The sequence below is a fragment of the Oryzias latipes genome, chromosome 4 (genome assembly GCF_002234675.1).
Source record: "Oryzias latipes chromosome 4, ASM223467v1".
Lineage (NCBI taxonomy): Eukaryota > Metazoa > Chordata > Actinopteri > Beloniformes > Adrianichthyidae > Oryzias > Oryzias latipes.
Window position 1 is genome coordinate 25,173,241 of NC_019862.2, and position 24,027 is coordinate 25,197,267.

A 24,027-nucleotide genomic window follows, 5' to 3' on the forward strand; every position below is an offset into this window, starting at 1 on the left:
CTCCAATGCTACATGCACACTGGGCCTGTGACGCGCATTCAAAAACGTGTATTTAGCACATGATGTTAACACTAGACAAGCAGGGAAGGGCTTTTTCTTCTTCTTTTTTTCTATTGTTTACTAGCGCATGCCCGCCACCTACAGTTGAAAGAGACTTAGTGCGAAATAATAAAATGGGACAAATCTCTTGAACGTTTATCCAGGCTTTTTCTTTCACAGCTCTATTACGACATATAAAAGACTTGGTGTCGCAGAATTCTGGCTAGATCCAAACATTAATTATTACTTTCTCCTCCAAGATCAATATTCAAATGGTTGGCACCTCTGTGAAATAAAAGAGACATTATCCATACATCAATTACAAATCCGAGTCCCTGATCGGTCAAAGTTGGACCTGGTTTAACTTTCAACGCGTGCTCAGTGGCCACATGTTTTTACATTGAGTCCAAAAATGGTCGTAGAAACATGTGTAGCGACGCGTGATTTCAAGAGTTTTGAACATGAAACGTGCTTATACATCTAGTTAGATAGACTTTTCATTGGAAATGGTCACTTGAACGTGCATTGCAGAGGACAGTGCAAACACAGCCTCTCAGGGATGTAGTATCAAGTTGATATAAAGAGTGAAGAATATATCACACATAAAACTGGTTCAGAATAATTGTCAGCAGATCATGCATGACATACTAAGGCCCTACTGAAGTTTAGAGGAGCAGACAAATGGGAGTGCAGGGTGTGGAGGTGGGTGTCAGGCACTCATGGAATGGGGGGAAAACTCTTTGTAGTTTGTGTTCTGGATTCTCTCTGTGCAGATGGTCACGTGACAGCTAATGGAGACAACTGACCAGGCGGATTCTGCACCATCCTCTCTTCATTTACATATTCATATATACATTGTATAAATCCCGGGCAGGGACAGAAACAGTGCTCTTTTCTTTGTGTTCCTACTGTGAGCCCTGTTTTAATAAAAAGCATTCAGGGAAAATGATTGTGCCCGGATACCTGTATTAGAAATATTGTTAAGGTAATAAATCTTTGGCAAGAATTGGAAACCCCTGTCTGTGCGCTTTCATTCCAACAGAATCTCCACGCTTCAAGAGGAAAAGATGATTTTCTGAATTGGCAAAAAAGTCTCCAGCGTCCATAGAAACAGCATGCTGTGGAGCACCGTTCAATCCCACACCACCATTGTGATTCACCTTTGAGTTTGTTTTGAACATCCAGCGTGACGTCCAGAGGGTAGAAGGGCAGCACAGGGTCATTGACCAGCCGGAACAGCGCCTCAGCTGTCATCTGTGAAACGGACACAAGAAACACCATTAGTGTTTCGCATCATTCCAAAATGACTCAGTCTTCATCGAAACGGCTGTCCAACAGCCTTCATTGTTTATGTTCATGTACATTTTCTGTTTATGGGCAACATGCAATCCTAAAAGTTTGTGTGGGCTACCATGCAGGTTTGCCCATGTTTTGCCTGCGAACACTCGTGAGAGCAGTTGTGACTACGGCATGAGTCACAGTAGTTCTGAGGATGTACAACTTTCATAAGAAGGAAGAGGCAAGAGCTTGACACCCAGAGCAGCTTAGTGAACTGATCCTCAGTTTGACAGAAATTCCTTCAAAAACAGTTTGAGTCAGAAGCATCACTTTTTAAGACTACAGCGATTCTTTGATGTGCCTTTTTCATTTTTCTTTGACAGGGCTCCAGTTAAGCAGAATTACCTACTGTGGTAAAATAACCCAAAATGTGATGCCCACGCATGTTGGTCATAACCCTCGTGCTATCCTAGGCACTTTAACCTTGGGAGTTGGGTCATCCAGACCCACTAGAGAGTGCGCTGAACCATTTTTCTTCAATGATTTGTGATTTTCACTGGTGTCCATGGATTACATGAAATCCCCTTCACCTTTATCCACCTTTGTCATGGTAGGGAGAAGACGTCAATGAAAGGGTGGGGTCATAGGATAGCACAATGGTTAAGAAGTTTTTAGAGGCTAAATAGAAAACATCAGTAATTTGTGAAAAGCACAACGTCAACCCTAAGATCTTTAACTCAAACTTAACTGGCGTTAATTTGAAAGTTACATTTAAGTGTTATAAAGAAGATTGGGGGGTAAAAAAACTCCAAGTGGGGTATAGATTAATTGGAAGTATGGAATATTAAAGTACTGTTCCGATAACAAGTTGTAAAAGAAACAGGATATCTGTTTGTAAAAATTTTTTGAGTCTGGACAAAAGACGTTTAAAGTATGTTGTAAAATGTTTTAAACACTAGTAAAACCAAAATGTAGCTTTTTCCAGGCACACACAAGGTCTTTTATCAGCAAGAGCTCACATATAGACCGACTCATACAAATTCAAAATCTCTGATCAACTCATTCATCCTCTTACAGCCAATCAGATAGCAAACAGGCGTATTAATTACAGCTCATTCCAATCCATCATGTTTCTTATAGTTCATTTTTGGTATTAAGGCATTGGATTACTTTGGAGTGTCAGTTCATCATGCCATCATGAGGAACACACTGTTATGACCTTTGGTGAACTCAACTGTGAAAAGGGCTCCGTCAACCTAGGATGCCCTTCATCATCACTGGTGGTGGTAGTATGTGTGTGTCTGGTCTGTGTGATACAGTGCTTTTGAAGTAATGTTAGGAACACTGGTCTGTTACAATCATAGTTTCTCAGTACTAGGCTTTCATTTGACGTCTGTTATGTTAACTAAATAATTCAACCTCCTCATTGGATTCTGAATTTTTCTCAGACAACATAAAGTGATGTACATTTTTTCATGTTCCCAGTCAGACCTGCTGTGCCTGCTGAGAGCTTTGTTGAGACAACATTCCTGAGTTTATTGTGGAATTATGAAGAATTGGACATCCAGATTTGTCTTTTTAGCTTTGTTTTTCACCTCTTTGAACTGACTAGTTTTTTGTTTAACATGATAATTGCTAGTCATCTTCATTTACATTAAGGTTACTAAAATATGTATAGAAAATTGTTAACATTTAATGTACAACTTTGGAGACAATATAATTAAAACATTTGTTTAAGCTGCACATATTGAGGAATTGTCTGCATTTTTCTGAGCCTTTAATTACTTTGAAGGAAAAGGAAGTTAGTTGAGACATGCAAATACAGCCTATTTTTATTTTTATTTTTTGGATTACAAAAATAAACTTGTGTCTGCAGAGAATATCACAAATGTTTACAGTATCAGAGAAAATGTTACTTTGTAATGAGTTTTTAAGGCACTGTGTCATTATAGTTGTTTCTTAATTATTAAAATTTTTACAATGATGGGATTGTTCTTTTATTTTTATTTTTTTTTTGTAGTGACCAAAAGGGTGCACAGTGACACAGTGGTTAGCACTCTTACCTCACAGCAAATACTAGCTGGGACCTTTGTAGCCCTTGTGCTATCTTAGATGACCCCACCCTTACATTGAGGTGTTCTCCCTACCATGACAAAGGTGGATAAAGGTGGAAAGATTTCATGTAATCCATAGACACCAGTGAAGATCACAAATCATTGACGAAAAATGGTTCAGAGCACTGTCTAGTGGGTCTAGATGACCCAACTCCCAATGTTAAAGTAACTAAGATAGCACAAGGGTTAAGTGGGCTTTGCATGCTCTCCACATGCATGTCTGGGTTTTCTACAGGTCTTCCTGCTTCTTTCCACGGCCCAAAAACATACTTCATAGGGTAATTCATATTTCTAAATTGTCCCTGCCTTCAACCAACAGTAGCTGGGTTGGCCTTGGCGCCCCCCTGGCCCTCAAAGATATTCAGTGAGTTCTGAAGAGGATGGAAAACTTTATATATTAGAATTCTAACAACCTTTCTTAAAATTACTACAATGTGCGCCAGATCTTCTCAAGGTGTGCTTTTGTTGCTTTCTGATCTTCATTTCAATGTTTGGGATCATTTCATTAAGGTTTTGAACATTTTCATTAAGTCATGCAACAGAAAAAAAAACCTTAAATCAAAACATTTGTTTTAACGCAGCGAGCAGAATTAATGCCGCACAAACGTGGAAATAATTGATTCAAAATTAAATGTGGAAATTAGTTATGGAAAGTACAGAACATTTGATTTGGACGTGACTTTCTTCACAATTTGCTGAGAAAATTAACATAAAACCACAACTACGAAAATCTTTTAATGTTTTTGGAGAATGATACAGAATCAGATGAGGTTAATTGATTGTTTTGGAAACATTTCTAATATTGAATAAATACAAACTATTAAACACAATATTTGAATAGAAATGGACTTTGTTCTTTTAAGATTACTCTAAAAAGTCAAAATTTGCACACATCAAAAGACATACAGAGAGTGATTACAAAAGGGGTGTCGCTTGATGATCACAGCCATCTTGACATTGTTTCTCATGTTGATATGATAAACTGGCAGAGGAAAGTACTGTAATCACCTGCCTTGGTTAACTACAAGAACCTAGGGAAAAACCATTTACATTTTTTAATACAGCGATCTCCCGCTTTTTCGGGTTTCAATATTCACAGTTTCACATATTCGCAAATTTTTAATAATTATCATTCAGATAAATGAATGGTGGATTAAACCGGCCTCCTCTGGAAGGCGATGCCCATAACGGATGAAGGAGGTAGCATGGACTCCTGGTTTTAAGGCACAGAGTGACATAATGTGTGTTATAAAGTACGCTACAGTACAGTCTATTGCTCAGAATAAAAAACAAAAATTAAAAATTCTTTATGTTGAGCATCATTCCACAGTTCTGTAATAAATGTTTGACAAATCATCAGAAATGTTTCAGTAGGGTTTTTGCTGAGTAAGGATCGGTGAGGAACATTTTTTGCCCGCTGGGAGTGGGTGGTTCTCCGTATGTGCGGATTCGGCGGATTTGTGGGTGTCTCCGTTCCCTGACCCCCGCTAATATGGGGGGAATACTGCATTTTATTTTGCAGCCTGATCGACTAGTGAGAAGCAAGCATTCCCAATTGGCTGCTGACAGGAGAAAGATGTTGATTGATCAGTTTAGACAGAACAAATCTGTCAAAAGTCTGAGGTTGTAATTTCAGTTATTTGGTTCTGTGTATGAGCGTTTGCTAAAAAAAACACATGTTAAGTGTGTTTTTGTTGCTTTAAGAATCAAAAAAGTATTGGAAGCTATTTTCCAATTGTGTCAACTGTTACTTCCAGCAGCAGATCTTTTCAATACAGGAACTCATTTCTATTGTGAGGTAGATCGGTTGACCTCTGACCAGAAGGTGACTGGTTCAGTTCCCACCCTGCCTACGTGTGTCAAAGTGTCCTTGGGCAAGACACTGAATCCTACGTTGCTCCAGATGGTCTGGTTGGCACCACGCATGGCAGCTCTGCCAGCACCAGTGTGTGAATGTGTGTGCATGGATGAATGGGACTGTGACTGTAAAGCACTTTTAGGCTTTTATAAAGGTAGTGAAGGACAATAGATACAACTCACAACAAGTTAGGGTGATTGTTATTTACTTGACTGCTTTAGTTGGTCTGAATTTTAATTAAATATTTAAAAGTTCTCTTTAATTTGACTATTCATGTATGAGAAGAAACACCATTTTCATGAATTTGATATTCACTGTATTATCCCCAGTGTTTGGTATATTGCTTCCAAAAAGTAATTGATTACTTTACTTAGTCACTGGATCAAATCACTGCAATTCAATAGAATTGGTTAGTTCAAAAGGCCCAAGTCCACAATTTTTCTAAATAGAGATAGTATATGTTCTATGGTCTTCAAGGAAAAGCTATCTGATGATGTGCAAAAAACGTCCCAAGTCCGTTGTAATGTATTGACTATGCTTGACATTTAAAATGCATTAAGTGCAAAATTCCTGGACTTGGGCCTCTCTTGCATGGGTTTTGTTTTATCCCATAGATGGCAGCACTAGTTATCCAATATGGCAGCACCCCTGTTTAATTCAAGAAGGGCCCAAATCCAGAGACTTTGAAATGATAAAAGTGAGGTGCTTCATATTATAGCATTTGTAAGCTATGAACTGGTGCTAAATCTGGGTAAAATATTAATCATCTGGTGAAGCCTCCCTATGCAATTAAAATCATTTCCTGGAAAAACCTCTTGGACTTGGGCCCCTTTTGAACTAACTGATTCAATTGTCTCCCTATCACAAAATTCTGTAACGTGCAACACATACACTGGATCAAAACTTTTTTTGTTCAGATGCAAACCTTTTGTCTAATGGAAGGATTGAAGTTAGTTATGCACACATCAATTTACAGCTGTAGAATACTTTTAAAAGCAATGTAAATCCATTATGGGATTCACAGGAAAAAAGCTCAAAAGCAGAAAACTTGATATGTGAGCTAAAGCTTTGGCTGAAATTAAATTATTGGAGAAGACAACACATTTATTTGCTGGACAAGAATTCTATTTAAAAAAAGCTACAACAATGTTTAGGTCAGAAGCAGATTCCTCATCAGCAGTTGGAACTAATGATGTCTTTTATCTGCAGCAGAGTCTGAATCAGATATGCTGCAGTCTGACTTAGCTCTTCAAAAATGTGAAGGAAAAAGCCAGTTGAACCTTCTCAACATTTGTCTGCAGGTACCGGTATTTAGGAAATGTCTGTCTGCATACAAATCTGTGCTCTGTGAAAGGAGCCTTTGGGGGAGGATTAACACATTGATTTGAGGCTGGTAGGTAAAAGTGAGGCAGATAGCCCCAATCAAAAGACTATAATAGAGTGGGACAGAAAACGCAGCTAATTTCTTATTTACAGCCTTATTTCTGTCTCTTTTTGAGAAAGAATGAGATACAATAGTAGAGGAAGAGAAGAAGAATTATGTGTGGGGATTGATGAAATTGTGTTTTTGGTATTTCTAACATGTTTTTGTAGCAATTTTCTGATAACGGAGAACATATAAAAAATAAAATTAAGTTCAAAATTGCATTTCTGAGCATTTTTTTGTTCAAATGGCCGTGACAAAGGACCAGACGAAAAAAATGCTAGTGACTGACAAGCAGAGAGCTGGGACCAAAGAAAAAAAAGTCTAGCATCAGTGACACAGTACACCGCCGGGGACTCAAATTCTGCAGTGCCAGATGTGTCTCCTGCCAGTAAAGCCAGTACATGTGCAGGCCCGTCTAAAGTTAGCTAGAGAGCATTTGGATGATCCAGAAGAGGATTGGGAGAATGTCCTAGGGTCAGATGAAACCAAAATAAAACTTTTTGGAACTCTACGAGTGTTTGGACGAGAAGGAATGCTGAGTTGCATCCAAAGAACACCATTCCTACTATAAAGCAAAGGGGTGGAAACATCATGATTTGGGGCTATTTTTAAGCAAAGGGACCAGGACAGCTGATCTGTGTAAAGGAAAGAATGAATGGAGCCACAAATCGTCAGATTAAGAGAGAAAACCTTCCATTACAGTAAGGGCATTGAAGATGAAATGTAGCTAGGTCTTTCAGCATGACAACCATCCCAAACACAGTGCCTGGGTAATGATGGAGTGGCTTAATGAGAAGCTTTTCAAGATCCTGGAGTGGCCTAGCCAGTCTATAGATCTTAACCCCATTAAAAACCTTTAGAGGGAATTGAAAGTCTGTGTTGCCCAGCGAGAGCCCCAAACTGCTCTAGAGGAGATCTGCATGGAGGAATGGGCCAAAATACCAGCAGTTTGTGAAATTGTCGTGAAGCCCTACAGAAATAGTTCGACTGCTGTCATTGCCAACAAAGTTTATATAACAAAGTATTAGGTTGAACTCTTGTTATTGACCAAATACTTTTTTTTAAACATAATTTGCAAATAAATTCTTCCAAATTCAGACATGTTGCCCATCTGAACCAGTTACTGTAATACTACTTTTCCCATTTCTATCTGCATTTCTCTGCAACTAATTTTCTTAGATCTTGATTGTTCCAGCCCTCCCTCGGTTTGATGTTTAGTTTCACGCTTCTCCATTGTCATGTTTGCGTTTTAATGTTAAGGGAAGTTTCCGGTCACACATACATCTTTTACTTTTGGGTCTTCCACAACCACAACTCCTGACCTCATGATGAAAGGCAAAATGAGGTTGTACACTAATGGCAGAAGATGGATGAAGAAGAAAGGGGGAAACAAAAAAAGTGACAAAAATGACTGCAGAGATCATGTCTGGTAGAGAAACATGGCAGTTGGGGTGCAGCAGATGTGCCCCTCTCATGTTAATTTTTTTTCCCCCTCCCCTATTCACATCCTGCAGACCCCCACCCCTCTCGTCTCCTTTTCCTGGTTCGACCTTTAAGATTTTAATGAAACCAGCACGGTAAAAGTTACATTTCCAAGATAAAGCACCGTGCAGCAGTTGTCCCTTTTCGTGAAGTCATTTAATGCATACATTAGAACGACTAAAGGTCAAAGGTGGCATGAAGCCATTGTGATTGATACTCAAAGAAGAGAAAGACCAGACCTTTTTTTTGGTGAACCAAAAAAGGTGATGGCAGATTTAAATACAAAGTAACATTTGATTTCAGTTTCTTTTTTAATGTAACCTGAAGCTTATATTATTTATCAGGCTTTTTTTCTTTGGTTCCAAGAAAAAAACAAGCTATGCCTTAGGTCACAGTTTCTGTTGTACAGTTGTTATCCATGTGACCTTTAACTTGGGATTAAAATAGTTTTGTCTTAAAATATTGTTGAACCCTCGGAAAAAAACAGTACAGGTACAGACACCACGGGTTGGGTTATAATTAACATAAGCAGCTCAAGCTCATTATGTGTGTACCGTGAAGTATTTGTAGGTATAATAGAAGTTACACACACTTATGGCGTACAGGGGGAAGCTGTTGTACGGTTACCTTACGCCACACTCTAATCCAGGGGTGTCAAACTCCAGGCCTCGAGGGCCAACCTCCTGCTATTTTTTCAGAAATCCTGCCTTATCTGCTGTTGATTACCTGTATCAGGTGTGTTTAGCCAATAAGAAGCTTGATGGCAGGTTGCCTAAAAAACATGTGGGACACCGGCCACACTATGTAAATTTGGCACATTTTCCACGTACAAAAGTTCGGTCTTTCATTATACATTCATGACACGTGTAATTCAAAAGTGTTTCTTGCGTTCATCATTCGTGGATGTGCGGACATGTCCATTTTAGCTGATGGGTCTTTACATTAATTCAGTTTTAAACTGTTTAAAATTTGTGGTCGGTCGAGAATTACGGATATTGCGTATATTTTGCACACATCACGCTCAAATTACATAATTGACTCACAAGAAAATGCATATAAACAGCACAATAATTATGCACAGTTTATGTTCTACGTTGATTTACGTGCTCTTTACGTTATTTTTTTGTGCTTCCGTGGTTTTAACGTGGTTTATTTGTGATACATTTGTGAACGTTTCTCGTAAAGACCACAACCTCTCGCTTTTTCACATATATTCACATTCGACCACTTATTTGTGTGAGCCCACCAGCTGATCTCCTCATCAACACGTCAGGGGCTAAAGCTCAGTTCCTGATGTATTGACGCAACGTGTCCTCTTCCCTAAAGTCCAGATATTTGAACTCTGAGGACCTCATGTCCCATTGTGATGCCTTGAAAGCGCTGCGGCGCCACACTTGGTTTTCAAAACACCCCCACTGTACTTGAAACTCACTTGTAAAAAACCAACAGGCTGTATGCGCAGACCACAGGATTAGAAGGGGTTGAAAAAAATCGACATGCTTGCGTTTCATCGCTCAGTTACATTTCTGTGTTGTGTAAGTATTCACCATAACCTTTTGCCCACAGAATGCCGTAGAAAAAACATGTGCATGGACATTCCTGCTCTACAGGCACACCAAGTGGTCAGTGATCTTAATATTTCTAGTGGGCCACCTGCATGTTTCATACAGGTGTACCCCTTCATTTGCCCACAAACAGCCTATCTAGGCTTGTCTTGAGGCTTTTTCCAGTTGCATTTTATGGTCAGACTTGGTCTTTTTTCCAGAATAGGTTGTCTTTCATTATCTTTGAATGTCCATAGTTCAGGCGTGCCTCTGTGAATGTCTTGCTGTTGGCAGCTTCTAAACTCTGAATTCTCCTATTATTGTCAATTTTATTTACAACATCACTCCAAATCTACATTGAAGAAGTGGTATAATCAATTTTAGATACATTTTCCAAAAAAGGCTTTGAGCTTCAATGATTTACAAAATGTAAATCTGCTTTTCTAAGTTAACATGGCGATAAACACATTTTGTAAACAGAATTCACCCCCACAGCAGAATAGCTTTTTTAAAAAGCACAAGTCTGAGTCACTATGAGCAATAATACACTGCATGGAAATAAACACTCTTCTGAAATGTCACTTTAATATTTGTTGGACAAGAACTTTTTGTTTCATCCATTTTTAATATGTTGGTTGAGCGTAGAGACAGAAATGATCCATGCGGCTGACCTTTACTAAAATGGTTTTGGTGAATGTCATTGTTCTGTGTGCTGCTGTGACTTCCTCCACATCCTCTGTGGGCCCCTCACTCTCACTTTATTGCTCCTTTCCTTCTCTTAATTTGACCTCATCTCTCATAATTCCTGTTGTGTTTGATCTGGCTGTTGTGATCTCATATCTGTTTGTTGACTCTCTGTTGATCGTCTATTCCATTTTATTTTTCCAGCAGACTTGAAGCAGTCTGTTTGGAGTGTCCCACTCGGGTCAAACAGGGGACGCCGGTGCCAGACCACACCAGACTTATGAGGAAACACACACCGTTTAGCTTGAATTTACTGAGAAAATAATCTTAGTGGTACCGGCTTTTGTATTTCTAAAGTAAGAAGGTGGATTAAGGCATCATAATTCAAGAAGTAATTATGCCCGTAAGTATTCATCAAAGGAAGTTTAAGAAAATAACAATGTGGATGTGCAGTTGAAAGAGTTTTCTCAGCAAACCCTCCAAAAAAGAAGTGTGTTGAACTATTAAGCCAAGATTTTCCGGATAATTCAATAACTTTTTGCCTTCCAATTAAAATTCTAAATTTATTGAAAAATAAATATGAAAAAAAGATAAAACTTTCAGTGATTGATGTTTTCTAGCTTTTTCTTAAAGCTGCAATGTTTCTCTCTTTGCAGATGATGTGATGTTTTTTTTCAAAATAGTGTCAGATGATTTTTAATGGTCAGTCAACTGGAACATTTATATTATATATATGTACACACATTGGTGTTGTGAATTCCCCAACACTTCTAACATGGCTAACATGTTGCAAACAAGTACTAGAATGACTGTGAATGCAGGTAAAATCTGACTGACTTACTTTTCTCTGACCCTTTTCTCTTATGTAATATGCTTTATAGTTCATTTCAAAAATAGATCACTCAATGATTATGCGCCTTATAATCCGGTGTGCCCCATAGTGCAGAAAATACAGTAATATATTTGGCTTTTTGTAACCCGAAATCAAAACTATCACACGAATCTGTTTATTTTTACCTTTTGTAAAACTATGTTTAAGTGTCCCAGGTTTTCTTCTCAGACAGCAGGTGGCCCGTTGGTATCTGTCCAGTTTTATTTTCATGGTAAAGTTCAGCCTTTAAAAAAAAAGAGTTAGGATGTGATTTCAATAAATGTTTAACAAGGTTGTTGCTGCTCTGTGGCTCTTCTTTATTACTTCACCTGCTTTACTGTGTGTCACAGGGTTGGGGTGGGGGTGGGGGTGGGGGTTTAGCCCCAAACTACTGCAGAGGGATGTTTTTACTGATGTTGTGCAAAGCATCTTTAGCTTGGACGTCTGGTAGGTTGCTGTAGTCATGTGACATGACACAAAATGATTCCAGGCTTGTGTGAAGATTTTCATGCAGAATATCGACAGTAAATACCATGCTTTGTGTTTGCAGTGTTGTCGCCATTTCTATGTTTCAGCTTCGTAATACTAAACTAGCGATATCAGACCGATTACAAGTCTAAACATAAAAAGTTCACTTTTCCTCAAGACTCGTTTTTATTGACCCGGCTCAATTCCCAGCTGGGGGACATGAAAACAGAACACCAAGGGGGCACTCTGTGTGGACCTTGCATGTTCTCCCCGTCCATACGTGGGTTTTCTCCTAGCTTCCTCCCACCGTCTACAAACATGCTTCAAAGGTTCATTGGTGCATGGGTTTGTGATTTGTCGCCCTGCGGCGGACTGGCGATCTGTCCAGCAGATCACAGCAGGGTGTACTCTGACCTAGCCCATGGGGGGCCAGGATAGGCTTCAGCAGCCCCGCGACCGCGAAAGAGACAAAACAGATTTAGAAGATGACTGAGATTTCTATTGGATATAATCCAAATTTATTTGTTTAGCCTTTATCTCAAGTCCCTTGAGATAAAATCTTGGCCAAGAGGCAATGGCGCGCACACACACTCACGCACGCACGCACACGCACACACACACACACACACACACACACACACACACACAATAACATGAAAATAAAACCAATTTAAATCAGATCAAGAATAGCATGTATACTTTTTGGTTAATCGCTCATAAAGTATTGTTTTAAAGCAACTTAGGGAGATGTGTTCCAGTCGCAAAGTTCATGACACAGGAGCAGCAGTGGAAAAACGCTTTCAACACTTTCAGGTTTTTTATGGACATAAAGAATAGGAGTAAAAATATTGATCTAGTTATAAATGTAATGGCATTATTGGTTCAAAAGCATAGATATAAACAAGATTGTGTTTAAAAGGCATAAAACCAACTCGGAAGTAAAATAATCAGTTTCTGGCAAACCTGTGATGAAATAAAAAGTTCAGTCACAAGCTAGCTTCTACCGAGTTGGGTTATTTACAACTGACTGAAGGTGAACCACTGTGATGGATATGCCTTGTGTTTAATAAAAACACGATAGCCCTTTTTTTTAACAGTACATCAATATATTAAAATAATTAAAATAAAATGAATGAATACGACACTTTTTTTTAACCACAAGGAACAAAACGGTAAATTTGAAAAAAAAAAGCCACATTTTAATGTTTGAAGTCGTAATGTTAAAGATATTTTGTTTTTTTTCATTAAAATTAAATGTGCCAGTGAGGAAACACATTTAAAGCATTTTAAATTTATAGGTTTATGTACCAAATGTCCATTTCGGTTGAAGTTTTGGATTCTTTGGTATCGCCACAAAGTTAGTTGAATCCTATTGGTTTGTGCGTTTTAATGTCGAGATAAATATTGAATATTGTGAGAGGAAAAGATACACAACCCTAATTTAAGTTTTTTCATGTTTTTATTAGCCTCCAAACTCAATCTATTGATAATTTGGATACTGTTTTGTTAGGACCTGAAGAGGAATCAAACAAATCACGTTTTCCCACCCTGCAGACCGTTTTCTCAGAGGAAAAAATAATCATTTAGGTAAGAGTAGCAAGGGATCTGGTTCTATCAAATAGCTTTTCTGTTTTTCTGAATGTATTTAGCATTTTTGAGGCATCAATGAAGGGTTCTGACTTGAACTGAAGGCGTGAGACTGCAGCGTTAGACCGGCACGCTGCTGATAACCAAGGACTGATTTATGGATGGAGTGCAGTGCAGGTCTAGGACAGCAGGGGGCCCTGCAGTGCCGTGCCAGTAGAGCTTTCCCTGTCTCTCTCCTCCTCACCCACACAGAGAGGCTACACTGTACCATGAATGACGCACAGCCCCTCCGTCTCTCAGCCAGCTCCTGTCCCATCCAGATTGGTAGCCTCATTTGCAGAACTGGTTTGCACGCTCTAAAGACAGGCATGTCGACATCAAGAGCAGCAGTGCTGCCTCGGAGCACCGCGGCACTTACACACCCACACATGCCTGCAGGCACATGTGCATGCATGAAGCCGGTGAGAAAATGAAACGCTGGTGGTGAGAGGGTGGATGGAAGAGGCAGAGCAGGCAGTGAAGCACATTTTCACTTTTTCACTCGGTGAATAGGTAATTCCGTCCTAGTCTGGGCTTTATTCCGGCTTTCCTGGGTTTTTTCGCCCTCAGGGCTTGTGCACAGATTTTTTTTTGTCTTGGTGTGGACGCCTGGGCCCAAATAAGCTTTATGAATAAACCATAAACTGTGTAGTTGCGTTATGTAACAGCACTGCATGGAAAGATGTGAGCCACAGTAGAAGAAGTGACACCAAACGCCTGTACTCAGACTTTGCCCAGCTGAACTAAAATGGATGACGGGTCAGAGGTCAGACTCTGCCACCCTCTGAGGTTACTTGGAAAAAAGCCCATCTGCTGCAAGGAAAACCTGGATCCAAGTTCAAGGCGGGAAGAACTTAAAAAATCGGTAAAGAGTGAATCTCCCTGGATGCTGCGAAGGCTTTTCGATTTCAATTACAAGATTGTGATGATAATGAGAAGTAATAGTCTTGGTGGATGAAGCAATTCCGAATGATAGAAAAATCATGGGAGACGACCACAAAGAGCGCCAGGAACATCTGAGCGAGGAGCTAAAAAAGATGTGAACCATCGCCGTGCTGGTCGGGGCTGAAATCCCCAAACTAAAAGGTGTTCTGTTCCAGCAGATTCCAGGAACAACACCTCCAGTCCTTGTCCCAAGGAGCACAGAACAGAAACACAAAAAGCCTTAATCACAAATGTCCTCACAAGTGGATATGGGCTGTCTGTGGGTGAAAATTTGACAAATCTGTATGGGGGCAAGCAGGTGGCCTGCAAGGAATTTTAAGATTGTCGACAGTCTGATGAGCCCTTATGTAAAAAATGTTCCTGCACATTTTTTTCTACAGCCATGCAGCGAGTGACAAGTTGTATCAAACTATTATACAGCATGCAAGCATCAGTAAGGGGGAAGTAGGTGAGGCGCAGTGGTGTCGTAGGGATTGTTCCTTTTTTTTTTTCTACCTTCCCAAAACCCTGCACATTGCTCAGGAAGCTCATTAGTGTTGTTCTGGTGAACGCTGGATGCTCCTGGCACGTCCATTGTGCGTAGCCTGACTGTTAAAAATGAGGAAATTAGACTGAGTGCATGGGCGCATGAAGGATATAGGATAGAAATTAGTCCTTAAATTCAGCGGAAGTAGTCCTATCATATTTCAGAAGGCGACTGGCCGGCCTCTCGCAAACCACCTGTGTGACTCAGTGAAAGCTGATTCGCTGTGGCGACCCCTAACAGGATAAACCAAAACAGAAACCGAACAGAAAAATCCTATTACATTTCATCGTGGACCCATAAGTGTTTTTTGTTTTTAATTATATTAATGAAGCACGATGCTTTACAGCCTTTTTTCTGTGTTAGCACATCAAATGTGAGTGATTAGAAAGCACAAAGGGAAGAACGGAGAAGCCATTGTACTTCCTTCAAACATGAAGGTTGTCCTTAGCAAAATCTTTTATTTTTATTTTAGTTTCAATAATAGTTTTTTGTTTTTTTTGACAGGGCCAAAAACGTTCTCCTGTGCAAGAATTTTGCAAAAAAACGTATTAAGAATGAAGTTGTGATAAGTCAGGCTCCAATAGAAACTGCAGGCCGGAGCACAGCAGAGTTCAGTCGGTGGCTCAACAAACTGTCCTCCACCAGGCCAAGGTCAACATGTTTGCTTTATTACACCAAAATCTGGTAAGGAGACGGGTCAAACAAAGACAAACAGAACCCAGATACTGCGTTACTTTGAAGTAATAGTGTTTATTAGAACCAATGAAAATGGTTCAAAACCGAAGCCAAGATGCAGCCTATAGCTGACACAGATTAACCAGAAAGATTTCAACTGACCTGAAAGATTGTTAACGGCTACAAATTTTGTAAATAATAATCTCAGCGTGAAGACAGCCAACATCACGTTTTCTCGGGTTTTGTGTAAACACATCAAAAACTCCCATATTTCAGATAACTATTGTGAGATTCAATTTTTTTTAATTCAAGGCAAAATTTTTATTTCCACTTCCTCGCTGCAGCCAGTTCAAAAACAGTTACCATAAAGAGCCACTAGCAGGATCATTTCCAAATCCTTTCTCCGTTCAGTTTAAACTAAAACATTCTATATCAGCATGTTTGTACCGTGGACAGATTATGTTTTTTGTTTTGTTTTTCACATTTCATTGGCATTTTTCTCTCTTCAGACTCAGGTCATCAGCTGTAGGAGGTAAATGACCCGAAATTGTTTTTTGCAGAAAAAAAAAGGCGAATACATTTTTCCAGTGTGACAACAACCTCTTTTTTTTTCTTTTGAGGTTAGATTTTATATCCAGGACAACTGTTCTGAAAAAGGATTTTTGACCATGTGCATGTGTTAAGGCGCATATAGGGGCCTGCAGCAGTCGGTCCACATCACCTTTAAATTAGTTTCCATTTAGCTTATTTGTCCCCTTTCCTTCTTTTACTCTGGATGTGAGTAGGTGCTTTGAAATGATCGTAACCCTTGTGGTATCCTAGGCACTTTACCATTGGGAGTTGGGTCATCTAGACCAGGGGTTGGCAATTATTTTAACTCGCTGGGCCACATTGGGTTCTAAAATTCGATAGAAGGACCGGACCAGGAGCAGATATTCTAAAACAGAAGATTCTAGAGTTTTTAGTTTAAAAATCTTGTTCCCATTTTATATCTTTTTTTTTTTAATGTGAAGCCCTTTGGTACCTTCAATGAGTTGTAAAGTGCTGTATGACTAAAGTTTCATTCATTCATGATCGTTTTAATAAAATAATAACATTATTTATGAAATAAAGCAATGACCAATTAACACTATGATTTTCAAAGACAAAAATTCAGGAAAAATATACTGATACATTTAAAAAAAAACACAAAAAAACAGTAAGTAGTCGATCCTCTCCCGTCATAATAATCCTTATAAAGACTTTGGGCGCTGTAGCTCCTCACACATCTCACGTTTTGTGCAGTTGCGCTGTGTCCTGCGCGTCTGTTTCTCATTCATTAATAATGACAAAAGCAAATGTCTATGTCTTCTGCTGCAGCTACGCATATCTGTGTTACCTTTTCACCTGTACAGAGTTCCCTCGTTTATTGCAGGAGTTATGTTCTAAAAAATTACCATGATCTGTGAAATCCACGGAGAATGATTACAGATGTTTACAGCAGTAAAACTCCTCACTGCCTAAATACACTTTTCTCAGACAGACATGAACATTTTCACCCTTTTCTCTTCTTTAAATTCTCAACCCTTCATAGAAATTAGGTCCAGGCTCTTAGACTGAAAACAAAGATCTGATCGATCACAGATTTTTGTAGATCTGAAGAACTCCGCGTTTCTGTACAGGAGACACGGCACGGACTGAGGAGATTGTTTGACAGGGTCTCAAACCAATCAGGACACAGAACAGGGTGCGCTGTTTAAAAAATGCAATTGCTCTAAATGAATGAGCTAAACCTGGAAAGATGAACTGCGACGTAAAAAAGGGAAGACTGTCTTCTGTTCTGTTTGACAGAGATTTTGAGAGGGTTTAAGGTTGGAGCACAGACTGCAAAAGGAGGGAATAAAATGTCACATATTGATCGTGTTGCCAGATTAAAAAATATATATATTATGGGTCTCTGATATTGTTCAGCAGGCCGGACCAAATATGGAGGCGGGCCGCAGTTTGCCCACCCTTGCACTAGACCGTGCTCTGAACCTTTTTTCTTCAATGATTTGTGATCTTCACTGGTGTCCATGGATTACATGAAATCTTTCCACCTTTATCCACCTTTGTCATGGTAGGGAGAACACGTCAATGTAAGGGTGGAGTCATCTAAGATAGCACAAGGGTTAAAGCAAGCCAACAAGTCATGTGACCTGCAGGCTTTTTCCACATCAAATGTATCAGTTGAAAAGAGCAATTCATTTCTCTCATGCAGTCTGCACAGCGGATTGTTCTAAAGAACGGCTGGAGGAACAGGGGACCCATGAACATTTGTGCAGCATCCATCCATCCTATAATCTTTGGTCCTTTGCAGGGTCAGGGGTGCCTACTGGGGCTTAACATCAGGGTAAAGGCAGTGCACACATTGCAGGGCCACACACTCACACCTAAGGGACAATGCAAACAAAACAAAAATAAATTAAAAAACAGGTTTCTGGACAGTGGGAGATGGAGCAAACTCCACAGAGAAATAACCCAGCTGGGATTTGAACCACAGCCTTCCAGCTGTGAGGCGAAAAAGCAAACTACTTCATCAGCATGCAGCTCCAATTCAATTCAATTGAAAACATACTTAAAAGCCTTATATTTAAAAAAACAACAACAACAACAGAACACCTTGCAGTTTGGAGCACTTCATGTATAGATTAATTCTGGTTGTTCTTACTGATGTCGAAGCGATTTTGACAGGTACACGATGCTCTGTCAAAAGGTTAGGTTTTTTTCAAGAGTGGTTTTATGCATTTATTGTAAATATGCTAATGCGGCTAACGTGTCTCGGTGTTTGACTTCAGCGTAGTCATGGTACCTTTTTTTTTTTTTTTGAGTTGCAAACAAGATTGGAAGTTAAAGGTCTTGGGAATATGCTAACATGGCTAACATGTAGCAAACAAACAAGTTTTAGAACTACTGTGAACGCAGTCAAAAAAGTCTGACTGACAAATCTGACTTATCTCTGACATTTGTTTCATTTCATGTGTCTTACGTTTGAAAATATATCATTCATTGGCAGTGTGCCTTGTAACATGGTATTCATTAATATAAATTGCCCAAAATGCATCTGAGAAAAACATCTGTCTTGTACTTTAGTCCCATTGATTCTTCCAGTGTTTAAAAGATGTGATGCAGGCAACAGAGGGAGGATTTATTTCAGTTTAACTTAGTTTGTTTATGAAGCATCAAATAGTGATAGAGGTCATTTCAAGGAACACCACACAGAATGAATGAAGCACATCAGATTAAGGAAAAATTCAAAGGAAAAGCTATCTTCTAATTTACCTTAAATAATAAAACAGGCATGATTGCTTCTATGTGGCTATAATGTCCTTATGTGAAAAAGGCTTCTAGTTTGTGTATGTGTCTGTTATTATAGTTGTTTAATCTATTGGTGGGCACATATTTGACCCTTAGAATTCAAATGAGTTTATCCTTCAGTCTGACAGAGTTTTCGATCTAACACATGAAAGCAATGTCAAAGGTATCCACCCGTTAGCCCACGGAGTCACGCACTGCTGTTCAGCCCTGCACTTGCGGCCAGTGCCAGCACTAATATTTACAGACACGCGTGGAGCTGCTCTCTGGAAGATTTCTCCCTTTGCCTCAGCAAGCCGGAGCTTTAATAACACATGGTCCCATCTGCAGCGCTTCCACTATTTGTCCTGCATCCACTGACAGTGTAGAATCACACAAATTTCAGAGAAAATGTAATAGAAACGCTGAAGATTGGCAAAGCTGAGTGACACATCAGTGAACACCTGACTGAGCCGTTAGGTAAAAATCATTGCAGTTTCACTACAATATCATAAGAAACAAAAGAGGAGTGTGGGGCTTCTTCTTTTTCCCTGCTGAATTCAGCACACTGAAAAGAGGAAAGACAGTAGAAAAAAAACAAAAGTAAGGATTCACTGGTCCTCCTGGGCCTCCATTCCAACTCGGCTCAGGAGCTGGAGGACAATTTAAAAAGGCGGCAGAGTTTTACCTGCTCAAGGCCTTGCTAGATTATAGAACTCGACACACCGGTGGGAAAAAGTGAATGAAACCCCCAGACATGCTGCTAATTAATTCACACTCTGGTGACCATAAAGACCTGCTTGTGCGCCTTCTGTCTCTGCACGCCACCACATGACATATGTACCCGGGAAGATTGATACCGCCATCGGCAGCCTTCAGCTCATTACAGAGGCAGATGGCCGTGCGCGTGCGTGCACGTTTCATGAAGGGTCAGAAAGCAAATATACCGCAGGCTAAAATAGAGCACAGATATCAGCGTCTTTATGGAGAGACGCTGTGTTTATATTTGCATCTTGTGTGGGTCACTGATCTGTGAACCAAAACTTTCATGCGCTTTAAAAAAGATGAACTGGACTGGTAAAAAGCTGAGAAGACAGAATGGAGTATCTGAAAAACATGAGGTAGCTCAGATAAAGGTTTGGTTTGCTAAATGACTAACTGAAACAACACAGTTTAATTAGCTTTAGCATTTTTATCTCCCAGTATAAACTAGTTGTCACATTAATTTGAACAATTTACCCCGATATTTATTCTGAGCTGGAGTTGAGTAATGCTGCGGTGAGATCTTTTTTTTCAGGGGTGTTTCATAATTACCTCCTGTAGCCGTGGAGGTTCATCCATCAGCCGTGTGAACAACTGCAGAGCAGCGTACTCATCAGTCCTGCTTTATAAAGGCCAGCACATCTGACAGAGGCACTCAGGCAGAGCAACAAATCTTTCCCATCTTTCCCTCAACTCCCACATCAGACACTCATCCTGAGTGGCTTTCACCTCCTAAACAGAAATTAGGAGCATCCTTTCCAAGAGTAACTCTAGATAATCTCAGATTTAATAAAAATATAAAACTATTGTAAAGCTTTAGTGTCTATAATATTCATTCAAACTCTTTAATAGTTAATAGAAGGTACGGTGTCACTGCTCTTTACTCTCTGTGCAGCAAAACCAATAATTGATTTGAATAAAGAAATACTCAGAAAACAGTTTTAATCTTTTGTTTTTATATGTCCTCCATCATGAGAAAAGTGCTACAAGAACTTGCTGAAAACAACAAAAACACAATTTTAATTGGAGTGGGTCTTTAATAAAGTCAGACTCGCTGAGGGACTCATCAATGACTCTTTTGTCCCCCTTAATGAGGGTATATCGGTGCCCCTTGCATATAATTTAAAAATAGACCATTCATTGATGGTGCTCCTTGTGATCCGGTGTGGAAATTTCGGTAAATGTGGAGATACATGTATGACCAGTCAGTCTAACACAGAATGTGTTACTTCACTTAAGGATAAAATATTTAATACTCCAGTTTTTTCTATAGATTCATTATCTTTCAGTTGTGCCTCTTAATCATCATCTGATGTGAAATGGCGAGTAGCATTTGTTTAGTGTTTCCCCTTGTGTTCTAAAGGCTGTTCTTTGAGCAGATGGTGAATATCTGCTTTGCCCGTCGGTGAGTCTTAGCCTTGATGTTCAGTATAGCTTCCAGTCATCGAGGTTTACTCCTGCTGTGCTTGTAAAAAGGACTTGTGTCAATGGGCTTTGGCTCCTCTGTGTTTCAAACGCAAAAAAAAGAGGGGGAAAAAATGAAGAGCACATATTTTTTGAAAATCCTGTGTGAATGCTGACAGCTGATCCTGCTTTTGAAGATGCTAAAGGATGGCTTAAGAACCAGAAGATCATCAGAAGCTTGGAAAGTTGATCAAACCTGCAAGTTACTTGCTTAATTCAAAATTCCAAGAAAAAGGAAAACATTTTTTTTTAGCTTTGCATTTACGAAATAATTTAGAAGAAAAAAAGATGGTTTTAGGAAGAAATAAAAAAAAAGGTGGAAGAGGATAAATGCAAAGCAGGATGTGATTATAAGAAAAGGAACTTTTTTTTAAGAAATAAAACATTAAAATGAAAAAAAAAGCATTAAGACAAGCAGGTTGAGGGGAGTAGAGGCTTTTAAAAGATGGGAATGCTCTTTGTGCTTTCAGGGAAACATATGGTGCCTCTTCTAACTCAAAGAGTTGCGCAGATTCAGTTGAAGTTCGAACTTCAAAAGGAAGTGAGGAATGCACCAGATTTTTGGCCCAGATTTGAGCTGATAAAAAACTAGTAAAATCCTTTTTGCCCCAGCACAATCATTTGTTAAGTATACTTCTTGGCAATAATGCCTTTCAATGTCAGCACATTGATGCCAGAGCTACCAGCTTCCTGTGAAAGTCCTTAACTACTTTACTAAATGCAGTGCTGCACCAAAATGATTTTATTCAGAATGTGCAAAACTAAATTTACTTTTTATTTTTATTTTAAATAAAGCAAATTCAAGTAAACACAAGAGAATGGATCTCAATGAAAACTCTAGGATCTGTCACAAACAGTATTTTACAAGTTACTTTTAAACCACAATACCCTACTAAGAACTTGCTAGTATATTGAATGTAACACTCTACTTCATAAAAATATTATTTAGAAATTGGGATGTCTACTGCATTGTCCTTTGAGTTCTTTTCATAAAACCTCAAATTTGTGGCATGAATTTTGAATTTCAGGGAAAACGAAATGCAGCAAACCAACTTTGGATGACCTAGAATCCAACAATGGTCAACGATGACACCCACAAATAAAATCAATCATTTCATCTTCTAAGCTGTTTGTTCCCTTATGGGGTCACGGGGCTGCCGGAGCTCTTCTCGGATACCTGTGGGCGAAGGCCGGGGACAAACCGGACAGGCCACCAGTCTGCCGCAGGGCCACAACCTCACAGCACTTCACCAACTTCACCAAATATGGGAACTCAGGGTTAGTTTTTCAGGGGCCGCGATGAGCATCATCCAGTGTGGGTCATTGGCCAAGACCCTTCACGCTACTGCCTCAAAGGGGCCCAAGTCTGGGTCTTCCTGTTCTGGTCCCCAGTCCAGTTAAACTACAGGGTTGTGTCACAAAGGATATTTGATGTAAAACTCTCTGCCAAACCACCTGTGCAAAGCAGTGACAGGTGATTTGCTGTGGCGACCTCTAAAGCATTATGCCAAAAGGTGAACATGTCAAGAAAACCGTTGCAATTATCTATGATTGAATATTTTAAGTTACTAATGTTATTTTCTTGTTAATTCAAGAAACAAATGTGGTACCTTGAGATACTGAGGAGAAAAATATACTAGCAGATTTGGGCGTCCTTCCTTCCTTAGAAGATGAACTCAGCAAAACACTAAAAACATTTTTTATTAAAGCCTTCCACATCTCGGTTACATCTACTATTTTTCTTTGTCATGTAATACTTCCAACACCGGTTATAAAGGGTCAAGTACAAAGAGAAAACAAAGACATAAAATAATAGATGTTACAATGCATGAAAGACAAACAGTGCCCTTTTTTTCTACACACAAAGCCCACAAGTCAGGCAACGTCATTCTCAATCAAGAAATGCCCTTGTTATGTCTGCCTCACAGCATGCACCACTGCAAGTCAACATCAATGTTTCATTGACCTTTCAACCCGGCTTAACTTGCTCCTCCCAGCTTTCTTTTCCCTGATTGCTTAGACACAACAGTGTCACAGGTAAAGGGGAAATAGCATCTGCAGTTTTTGCTGTTCTCTGTACAGTTAAAAAGCTATCCTAGTTAACTGTACAAGAAGGAACATTATTGTTTTCCTTAGAACGTAAATCACACCAGCCTAGAATAAAATTAAGCTTCCTCTTAATTTTATGATGACCATTTTAAAATGAAAGTAACACTTCTTGTACTACACACCTTTATTTCTGTGTCACATTTGTTTAGGTTGTTGATTATGTTTGCAGTCACACACTGTTTTATTTAATTTCATAGATTATACTAAAAGCCTTATCTTTTTTTCAAAAAGAAAAAAAGCAACAACAATTAGACCAAAAGTTAGTTAATTTGGGATGCAAATGAAACAAGATTGTAAATAATATTGCTGTAATAACTTTTAACTATGCAAAACATTGGTTGATCGTTGTGTAACTTTGTGAAAACTATGGACTCTGAAGATGCAGCTGGATGGCTCAGTTGGCTGCGTATAGGACTGGCACACGGACTGGCAAAAAAGGGTTTGGTTCCAGGGGGGGGGGGGGGGGGGGTCCCTAGGCAAGACCCTTCAGGCTACTGTCCAACTATGAAGCCACACGGGGGCCCCAGCCCAGATAACACACAGGGTTGTGTCAGGAAGGGCATTCAGCGTAAAAATCTCAATCAAGCCATCTGTACAGATCAGTAAAAGTTGATTTGTTGTGGTGAACGACAACAAGTGAACAACATTAACATGTTGGACTCTGAAGGTAGAACACTCTGGAGGTAACTCTTTAGGAGCATTTCCATCCATCCATCTCAGTATACCTATTGCACATAGATGAAAAAGAATTATTTGTCATTAAATAAACGTATTTATGTACGAATATGATTAGAAAGGAATAACACTAAAATGGAAACCAATACACGCCTGGAAATCCAAAATA

General features: G+C 39.3%; 1 protein-coding gene across 1 annotated transcript in view; it reads right to left on the reverse strand.

Annotated features, from left to right (window-relative positions):
• LOC105353989 (inactive N-acetylated-alpha-linked acidic dipeptidase-like protein 2) overlaps window positions 1-24,027 on the reverse strand; it is a 129,081-nt gene that overhangs the window by 38,674 nt on the left and 66,380 nt on the right. The window contains exon 4 of the mRNA XM_023954464.1: window positions 1,200-1,293. Within this exon, the coding sequence (XP_023810232.1) occupies window positions 1,200-1,293 (94 nt within the window). The remainder of the gene's footprint in view (window positions 1-1,199; window positions 1,294-24,027) is intronic.